The sequence below is a fragment of the Rhincodon typus genome, chromosome 41 (assembly GCF_021869965.1).
Source record: "Rhincodon typus isolate 14 chromosome 41, sRhiTyp1.1, whole genome shotgun sequence".
Lineage (NCBI taxonomy): Eukaryota > Metazoa > Chordata > Chondrichthyes > Orectolobiformes > Rhincodontidae > Rhincodon > Rhincodon typus.
This window is the reverse complement of record NC_063372.1, coordinates 6,921,843-6,932,229: the sequence shown is the minus strand read 5'-3', so window position 1 is coordinate 6,932,229 and position 10,387 is coordinate 6,921,843. Positions and strand designations below refer to the sequence as shown.

Sequence of the window (10,387 nt, the reverse complement as noted above, 5' to 3'; positions counted from 1 at the left end):
CTGGATAATTTGTCCTAAGTGAGGAAAGTATGGGGATTCAGAAGGTAGCAATTGTCTGAGTTTGAATTTCTTAAAGTTTTTGTAGGCCAGAGTAGGGTGATGAGCAAACTGACCAAGGCACCATGGTGCAAGGGGCTATTAAAGTGGAGAGACCAAAAAAAAATTATTTGTAGTGTGGAACAATATAGTTGGTGAGTTGCTTACCATTCTCTGCATCTCAGAACCTTCATCTTAAAGGCTCTGTTGCCTGCCTGAAGATGGAATTACAGACCCCTCCATGCTACAGAAGAATTTGGAGTTGGAGTGGAATGATCCAGTTGAAATGGTACCATCAACATATGTGGGACTAAGAACGATGTTTTGTTGAGGCCATATGAACAGCTGGCAACTAAATTAAAAGCAGTAAAAAAAAAACATACAAAGCATGTATATGAACCTCTCAAAGTTATAGCAAGTGATCAGTAAATCAGATGGAATATTGGCAGTTTTTCTAAGCAACCTGTTCAGAGATGTTTTACGCACCTCTGGAGTAAGTGGGACTTGAGCCTGGCCCTCCTGGCACAGGGGTAGAGACTCTACCACTATGTAACAAGAAGACCCCAAAATATTGGCCTTTAATTCTAGGAGGATGGAGTATAAGAAAAGGTGAGGCTAAATACAAGTGTACAGCGTATTGTTGGGATTGCATCTGGAATACCGTGTGCAGTTCTGGCCTTCTTCCTTTAAGGGCATATTTACATCGAAAACCAATCAGAGAAAGCTTGTTCAGCTTGATTCCTGGGTTGAAAGGATTGTCTTATGAGGAAAGATTGAATAGTTTAGACCTATACTCATTGGCGTTTAGAAGAATGAGAGTGGGTATTATTGGAGCATGTTAGATTTGAGGGGACTTGATAAGATAGAGGCTGACAAAAAGTTCCCCTTCAGGCTATCGAGAACTTGGGAGTATAGTTTAAAAATGAGGGGTTTTCCATTTAAGATGGAAATGAGGCATTTCTTGTCTCAGGGCTGTCAGTCTTTGGAATTCAATTCCACAGAGGGTAGAGGAGGCTGAATCATTGAATATGTTCACAGCTGAGTTGAATGGATTTATGATCGATAAGAAAGTTGAGGATTATTGATGGGTTGGCAGGAAAGTGGCATTAAGACCACAATTAGATCAGCCATGTTCTTTTTGAAAGGCAGACCAGGCTTCAGATGCTAAAATGGCTTAACCCTATTGCATATGATCTTGTACCACAAATTGAGCATTGTGTGCAGTTTAGAATGCAGATATAATGTGTGCAGTTTTAGGCTTCCCTTATCAAAAGAGCATACAGAAGCAATGTGAAAAAGTGCAGTACAAGTTTACTGGCGTCTTACTGGGACCTGGAATCTGGAATCGGAGCCAAATCCACGATCTGCACTACGTTGGATGCTTGATTTTAAGTTTCTTGCATGGATAGCAGCATTAGTGATCTTTACAGTTTATTTGGTGAACTGCAAGGTTTATTTTGGATCAACTGTAATATGATTTTACATTAAGGCAGGGAATGCCTTAAGGCTGTGTGGCATTTCATCTGCAAGCACTTCCCACTCTTGTCTAATTGTTTCATTTGTTGTTACGAGTCAGAGCAAAATATTGTCTCGAATCATACACCTGCTTACAAACCTCAAGTGTATCTCCAGCAATTTAAACCTTTTTGACAGGCACCTATGGATCAAGAATTAAAAGCAAATGGATGATTGTGTGCATTCTAGTCAACCTACAGTCTATTAAGGGACTGTCGGGTGGTTGAGATGGACATTAAAAGATCCTATGAAAAGTAAGGAATCCTCTGCCATAGCAACATTCCTCCCTTAATCAACACCACTCAAAGCAGAATAACACAATTTATCTGTGCTGATTGTGAGGTCTTGTTAGGTGCAAAATAGTTCCTGTCATCTAACATGTAGGTTCTTAGTTCATTTTACTTGAAAATATTTGGGTGGTTTGAGTTACGTGACAAAGCACAATGTAAATACAAGTTATTTTAATCTTGCCAGAAAGAACAGCACGTGGCAAGTTAAATGCCATTTTCTCTGTTTTGTAGATAATAGGAACTGTTTCTCTGTTTTGTACTTGTTTTCTGGATATTTCTCAATTTTCGAATTATGCACATGCAAGGCTATTATTTGTAGCAAAAACAAATTGCTGGAGAAACTCAGCAGGTCTGGCAGTATCTGTGGGAAGAAAGCTGAGATAATGTTTCAGGTCTGGTGACTCTTCATCAAATTTTCTGACTGTGATATTCAATGTTTAACTCCCTGGAGTGGCAGTACCTTTTGACAGACTGATGCCATACTGAAGCTGGTATTCTGGCTCTTCTGCGGGGGCTACTCATATCCTCAATCACTTGTACTTTGGTATGCTTCTGGAGAGTGTGGACGAGTGCACTGAAGAAGATATGTCGTTTACCTGGTAGGGCCACCTTTATTTTTTACATATTCTCAAGTGACTTGAGTTCCAACCCTCCAGGCAAGATTGTATTTGGTGGTGGGAGGGAAGTAGCCTGGAGTTAGGTTTTTATTTTGGCTTCAGGTTTAAATTAATTGAAGTTTGTGCAAGTCGTAGTGTTTTATGGAATTAAGAGGTAGACTGCAGCATTACCTATCTGCAATATTATGAAAGCATTTTCATGTGATTGTTCAGAATGTGGTTTCCCCAGAACCTATCAAGATAGGCTATGCTCCTATTGTATGTGAAGGATCTATCATCTGAAAGGCTTTTCAACCATAAAAACCTAAATATACCAAATCTCAAATCTGCTTTTCACATGCATAGGTTGAAACCCCAGGCCAGAGTTCAACAAAATTATTACTTTCATGGTATTTGATTCTCCCCTCCACCCCCAGACCTCTCCTGTTGTTGTAGATATCCCTTTTGAGATTTTGCAAATTGTGCAAAACACCTCGTTTCACAACATAACATCCACAATTTAATACCTGTATTTAAAGATTGCTTCTCATTTAAAGGGCTCCGTTTTGTAATCAGAGTTCTAAAGTGCTGCATTTTGAATAGTTTTACCAGATTCTTTCTCTTTGTAGATTTGGATAAATTTGCAGCTGATGATATCATGGATCCTATTGCCAAGGCAAAAATGGTGGCTTTGAAGGGAATTAAAAAAGTCATGGCACAAGGAAACATCACTGTAGCACCAGGGATGAATAGGTAGATTTTACTGTCATTGTTTTTATTGATTTTGTGGAGAATGATTTGTATTTAAAAAAAAACTTCAGGTAAAAGTAGTAAAGACAAATAAAAATTACATGACCCAGGGTGGGAATTGAGTTGACGAAAATTGGGTTTAAACGTGAAAGAATTTTGGAGTTTTTTTAATTTTGAAGTTTGACTGTAGCAAATGAAAAGTCACTTGATAAATGTTCATGATTAATTTTTTTAATGAATTTTTAGGCAGCAGGTTTCATTGTTGGCACAGAGGTTGGCTGGGGCTCCAGGAACAAATGAGACGCAGACAAAATTGACACCTGGAAACAGTCAGGTACTTCAAGCTCTTTAAAACTGAAGTAGGGTGATGTCTCAAGTTTTTACAAAGAGTAAGTATTCTGGATTGTTATTTCTGGAGCAGCACTGACTCTGAGCCTTGAACTGTGTAGAAGGGTTTGAGAGTTTTATTCTTATGACCTGAACCATTCCTTTCACTGGCAGTTCCACCCTACCCAGATTATGGCAGTTCACCCGACCCAGATTATGGCAGTTCACCCGACCCTAACCCACTTGTCATCAGTTCACAATGCCGTCTCCAAATTGCCTGAATTCTTCCAGCAACAGTTGTATAAGCTGCTGTTTTTCTTCTTTTTTGTTATATTTTCTAACTGTATGCCGCATGCAGTTTGAAGAGCCAAAGCTAACAGCTCATGGATTAAAAACATTGTTGAGGAAGGACTTGGACAGTGATAATTCAGGATGAACGTTGATAAAGAGGAGAAAATAAAGCGCAGGGTTTGGGAGAGGTAGGCAATGGCACAGGCAAGAGCAGCAGTAGCAGGTGAGGAAAGAGACCAGTTTAGAGGGAGAAAGACAGCACACGGTGGTAAAAGAGTGGGAGAGAGGCAAGCTGTGGTTTGGGGAAAGAAGGACTGGAGTGATACATCAGACTGAAATATATTTTGCTCCAGAGCTTCTGGGGTTTCATTCAACTAGTGGAGTGTTTCCAGCAGCAGCAGCCGCCTCTTGTAGGATATGCAAGAGTTTTTATGGTGCTCTCTTCCCCTCCAGAAATTCTGTCGTCGTTTTAAAAACATACGTACGACCTCTTCAACTTCTTTCTTTGTGATCTACTTGGCATTGTGTAATTTCTGGTTAATGCCCTTGTTGAGTTTAAAATATCTTGCCACACCAAGACCTGGGTAACTGTGTGAAGTTTAACAGATGGTTGGACTATTTCCAACATCCATCTTTCTCCATCAGTACTCCAACTTTTCATTTCATCAGTAAGAGCTGCCACAGCCAGTTCTCTCCCGGTGTACTTACCTCCATACATCCACACACCAGCCCGTTGGACTGGTTCTATTTCCCAACTCATTTTTTGCTTTGTGCTGGTTCACTATCCTAGATTACCTATAGTTTCCATTGTCTACTATTTTCCTCACTCAGGTCAGCAGCTTTATAGTGGTTTCACAGAAAGAGGCAGTTCAGCTTGTTGTGTCTCTGCCATCACCCTGCCTGAACCTTCCCATTCTTCAGACTCTCCCCTTTTGAGTGCAGTTACCTTCGCCATTCCTTGAGTTGTCTCACGTGCAAAGACTCTGTTCTGTGTGCCGACCCCAAACTCCTCCCAGACTTCAATGTGATTCTCATTGATTCCAAGACTTCATTCTCTTAACCCTTAAATCCTCATTATTCTTGGGGCTCAGCCATTGTTAAGCTTGTCATTAGGCTTTAATCCACCTGCACTCTTTCACAATCCAACCTCAACATCTATGTTCCTTCATGCCACAATGCATGTCTGTCCAACTCCTTGCCTGCCCCTCTCCTCTGCTTTCTCTCTCAACAACCCCTCATGCAGCACCTCTCCCACAACCTGTCTTCATCCCCAGTCCAAACTTCAAATGTTGCTTCTTATGTTCCTACATTCCTGGACCTTTTTCTGTTTTAAAAGAAAAACAAAAGTCGTTTTAATGGATATTGAATACACCAATTCAAAACAAATTCAGGACATTGATGAAAAATCTATAGATGGAACAGTCAAAAAGCTTTTTTAAAATTACAGCCACAGAGAAAAGGAAGGAAGATGAAGGTAGTGCTAAGCAGAGAAAATTAAAGAACTGCAAGAGCAAATCCTTGACGTACTGCAGCAAGATATTATGGATTTTATTTCTATATATTCTTGTGTGTGAACTTTTCACAGCTGTCTGAATCCTTTAATGATTGTAATGTTTTATATTTGCCAGCAGGAGGCTAATAGTGACCAGATGCAAGCTCGGCCAAATCCACCAACCTTTGTCCAAGGGTTTATCAGTAAGTCTTCAGCTTCTTTATTTGGGAACTGACTGTGATGGTTGCAGGTTTTGCTGTTCAGACTTTAAGTCTGGATTTAATGTCAATACAATACTGTATGAATAAGCATTTTCGTTAGGAAAATGATAGCTTTGCTAGAAGAGTAAGAGCCCCATGTTTAATCTTCTTGACTCACTTGCAATTTTTCCTACTTTGTTTATTGCCTTTAGCCTGTTCTAACAATTACACATTCTTTTAATTTTTTTCCTCTAGTTAAAGTTTCACTTGTCAAAAACTTGTCCCTTAACTTTGGCAAGTTTCAAAAACTTGCTACTTCCTGAGTTTTTCTGGCATTCTCTGTACTAACATACTGTTCTGTTAAATGGACATTTTACCTCCACAGTGATTGTTGTAATTGTTGCAGTTGTGGAAGCCGAACCATTTTGACTCAATTCCAAAGGGTTCCAAACACCTTCTCTCAACTCAACTTTACTGAATGCCATTTGAACACATGTCTCTCCCCAACAGTTGTAGCTTTTAACTGACAGCCAAATCAAAAATAACACTTGTCATCGACATTGTTGGATAAATCACCCTGTTTTGCTCTTTCTGGTGAGGCTGTACTCCAAGTGTCAGTTTGAGCCATCTTTGCAGCATTGTATGAGTTTAGGCTGGAAACAAGGATCTTAATTGTTGTTACCTTTTTAAACTGTATTATTATGACTACATGTATCATAGTAGAGATAAAAACTCTTGGTTGCTGTAGGTTTTCTCCCAGAATCTATATAATCTGTAAACTGTCTTTTACATAAAAGTCAGCAGAATTAAATCTATTTCGAGCTTTCATTCATAGTTGTGTTCAGTAGTAATCCTAAAATGAGAAGTTCTGCAGACTACCAGTTGAGCTAATTGATAAATCATTGGCAAGTGTTTGCTGTTAATTTCATGGCATGGTTCCCTGGTCCTCTCCCAAACCTTGCTAATTATTTCAGAATGGGAGTTTGTTAGATTTAATGGTATGCTTAAAGGGCAAATGCAGCAAATTTACTGGCAAAGCTGAAATTTCTGCTTGCCAAATTGGCCATGACTTATCACCATAGCTTTCTTTTGTTCAGTGAGTTATTCTGTTCTGGGATAAATATAATCTTAGTTTGATTTTCTTTTGGGGCTGTCTATATGCGATATGGTTCAATTTTCTTTTGTGATAATAACAATTAGACAGTGAAAGTTAAATCAGTGTAAATAATCACATTTTGGTTTTTAATCTGGAGTAACTTTGCAGTAGTACACTTTACTAAATCTTCAGTCTTCCAGGTGAAAGTCTGGATTTAAAACCAAATCTAATGACAGCATGTAACCATTGCTGATTGTTGTAAATAGCCTTCTGGTTCACTAATGTTCTTTAAGGAAGGAAATCTGTCACCCATATTTGGTCTGGCCTATGTATGATTCCAGACCCACAGCAGGGTGGATGACTCCTAGTCGCCTTCTGAAATGGCTCTAGTAAGCTGCTCACTTCAAGAGCAATTGGGAATGGGCAATACATGCTGGCCCAACCAGCAATGTCCACATCCAACAATTTGTTTTTTGAACAAGGGAAATTTCACTGGAAAAATGATCAATTTATGCAGTTAAATACTCAAGAGGTGTAAGTTTTACTGAGACCAAGTGTTTTGCATACCAGCCCCAGGTTTTATCCACAAAATGACAAAAGAAGCCTTTATTTTCTAAAAAGTGCTGAAGTAATAAAAGCCTGCATTGTGAAGAGGAAAAAAATTGCAGATACATCTGTTCCATTCTTCATGTTAATCTCATTTATATGTTGATGCCTAGCACATTTAAAACCAAGTTACCTTTTTTAAACAGCATTTTGACACTCTTAAATTAAGCAGCTGTGGAGATGATTATTCATGTTGATGTTTCAGCCTCCACTGTGACTTTTTGTTTTCTGCTTTTAAAACAGAGCTAAAATTTTCAGTTTTTGCTAAAGTGTGAAGGAACTAAATCTCTGTATAATTAATTTCAAGACACTTCGAAAATTGCACTCTAGATAACTTTAATATTTGGATAAGTCAGTTGAATTATTTGCCAGTTCGTGTTTGGTTCTTGTATTGTAGATGAGGCAGAGCACCGTCAATATGAAGAATGGCTGCTCCATACACAGCAGCTGCTTCAAATGCAGCTGAAATTTTTAGAGGAACAAATTGGCGTCCACAGGAAGTCCAGGAAAGCATTATGTGCCAAGCAACGAACCGCTAAGAAGGCAGGACGCGAGTTCCCCGAGGCAGATGCAGAAAAACTTAAACGGGTTACAGAGCAACAAAGTAAAATCCAGAAACAACTTGATCAGGTAGGGATTAGAGTATAAATCTTGAATTTTGAAACCCAAGCTTGTTGAGTGTTGACTAATGAAATCACTTATCAACTTGATTTTTGTTTAAAATCATGGGCAGCAGTGCCACAAACATGGTAATATGTTACAGATAGGATTCTGGACTTAGCCATCCCATTATCCCTGTTGTGTCTAATAGTACAGCTCTATACGTTTGTTTGTACGTATATTTGGAAGCCTGGAGCTTGTCTCTTTGTTTATGAAACACCTTAAAGTTTTCCTTCCAAGAACTGAAACAAGCTCCAGCTTTCTGAAGCAATGTTGCCTAAGTTTCCTTTTTTACTTTTGTTTTAAACTTAAATGATGAATTCTGCATATTTCCTGATTGCAGCACTATGTATATTTAAAACATGATTTTTCCGACTTATTGGACTGCTAAAATGGTTTTGTCTACTCAAAAAGGAAGTCCCTCTTTATAAAACTGCCTCCCTAACATTGACTAAATTGGCTAAACTTGGTTTAGAATGAGTCATGTTAATGTTGTGCTCTGCTTACATGCTTTGTTATGAAATTGTACTGACTAATTAAGCTTCTTCATGTTTAGTTCTAAGTTTTATTTTATGTTTCAGGTCCGTAAGCAACAAAAGGAGCATACAAATCTAATGACAGAATATCGAAATAAACAGCAACAAAAGTGCTCTTTATCTCCCTCTGGGCTGATGCCAACAACCTCATCCCAGAATCCGAGAGTAATGCCCAAACTTTCAACACCCATGTTATCAGCAGCATTAGCCCAGCAAGGGGGCGCAATCGTTGGATCTCAAGCAATAGCTCAACAACCAAGTACGCTAATAGGGCACACAGGAAATATGAGAGTGCCACAAATCGGGGCTACAGTACCACTGCAGCAGGGCCCAACATTCTTAACTTCAGCTGTGACTCAGCAACCAGAATATCCCCCTGCCTCAGGAACTGTATCTTCTGCTCCCTCAACCAGCTTTTTTTCTGGAAATTCTGCTGCTCAAACACTTACAAATGAAAGCAGACTCCTGCAGGAGAGACAGCTTCAACTGCAGCAAAGAATGCAACTTATTCAACAGCAAGGACTTGTAGGACCGTCTCAGCAGCAAAGCATCATGGGGAAGTTACAGCAGCAAGGTATCATTGGGCAGCTTCAGCCAACGACGCAACAAAGTATTGTGGGTAACAAACCAATACAGCAGGGTATCATGGGCCAGCAGCAGCAGGCCTTCATTGGACAACAGCAGGGGATTGTTGTCCAGTCACAACACCAACCTGCTCAGCAGCAGCTACCCCAACAGCACAACAACATGAGTCAGACACAGCAACAGCCAGCAACACAGCACCAACAGAGTCTGGCACCTCAGCAGCATTTGAGGTTGCTGAGTCAACAGCAAGGCCTCCTTGGGCATCAGCAACCACACCAACAGGGTCTTGCAAGTCATCCAAAACCTTCTCGGACCCAGCAAGGTTCTATGGCTCAGCAGTTGACACATCAGCAAGCTCTTGCAGTTCAACAGCAAGTGCTCACTTCTCAGCAGCAGCAGCAGCAACAGAATCTGGTTTTACAGCAGCAGGCATCCAGTGCTCCTTTGCAACAGCAAGGGCTCATAGGACATCAGCAAGGGGTTGTATCCCAGAATCAGCAATTGGCAACAATGCCACCACTACAACAGCATCACCTTCAGGCTGTATCAGGACAACTCCATCCACAAAGTGTTATCAGACCAAACAATATCCTGAGACTTTCCACACCGTTCCAACAGCAAAGCACAATGGGGCATCAAACTCGAATGCAGGGTATAATGAGGCAGCAATCTCAGGATGTTTTGGGCCAGCATCTCGCAACACCAGGCATAATGGGACAGCAGACTCCACTGCAAGTCATCAGGCACCAACTGCCAGGCATAATTGGGCAGGCACAGCAGCAGCAGCAGCCTCAAGGCATGATAGGGCAGGGCATAAGGCAGCAGCATGCACCCCAAGTCTCAGTGGAGCAAGGGCAGCAATCCCAGCCTCAAGGAACAATGGGTCAGGGACAGCAGCATCAGCCCCAGAGCACAATTGGACAGGGACAGGAAAATCAGCCCCATGCTATAATGGGAATCGGACAGCAACCACAGCCTTCTGTCCAGCCCCAGGTAACAATGGGGCAAGGGATGGAGCAGCAGCAGCAACAACCTCTTCAAGCCCAGGTTAGGATGGGGCAGCAGTCACAGCCATTATCCCAGCCCCAAAACATGGTGGACCAAGGAATTGGACAGCACCTGACACAGAGCCCAATGGGTCAGCAGCCTCCTCAGGGTCCACTAGGGCAGGGAATGCCACAACAGCAGTCATCCCAGGCGGCAGTGGGGATAGGACAGCAGTCACCCCAGAGTACAGTGGGGCTGGGACATCAGCAGACACAGCCTCAGGGCCCAGGAGGAATGGGAAAGCAGCAGCCCCACCATCAGGCCATATTGGTGATGGGACAGCAACAGGCCCAGCATCAGGGTGCAATCGGATTGGGACAGCAACAGGCCCAGCCTCAGGGCCCGACGGGAGTGGGACAG

The 10,387-nt window shown here is 41.3% G+C and overlaps 1 protein-coding gene across 1 annotated transcript in view; it reads left to right on the top strand.

The window, feature by feature from the left end:
* The window catches only part of LOC109926052 (histone-lysine N-methyltransferase 2D-like), a gene marked incomplete at its 3' end in the record, with an annotated part of 22,324 nt that extends 11,943 nt beyond the window's left edge, over positions 1-10,381 (top strand). Inside the window, exons 4-8 of the mRNA XM_048618857.1 lie at positions 3,067-3,190; positions 3,434-3,521; positions 5,437-5,500; positions 7,597-7,829; positions 8,441-10,381. Coding sequence (XP_048474814.1) covers positions 3,067-3,190; positions 3,434-3,521; positions 5,437-5,500; positions 7,597-7,829; positions 8,441-10,381 — 2,450 coding nt within the window. The remainder of the gene's footprint in view (positions 1-3,066; positions 3,191-3,433; positions 3,522-5,436; positions 5,501-7,596; positions 7,830-8,440) is intronic.
* Positions 10,382-10,387: the final 6 nt, after the last annotated feature.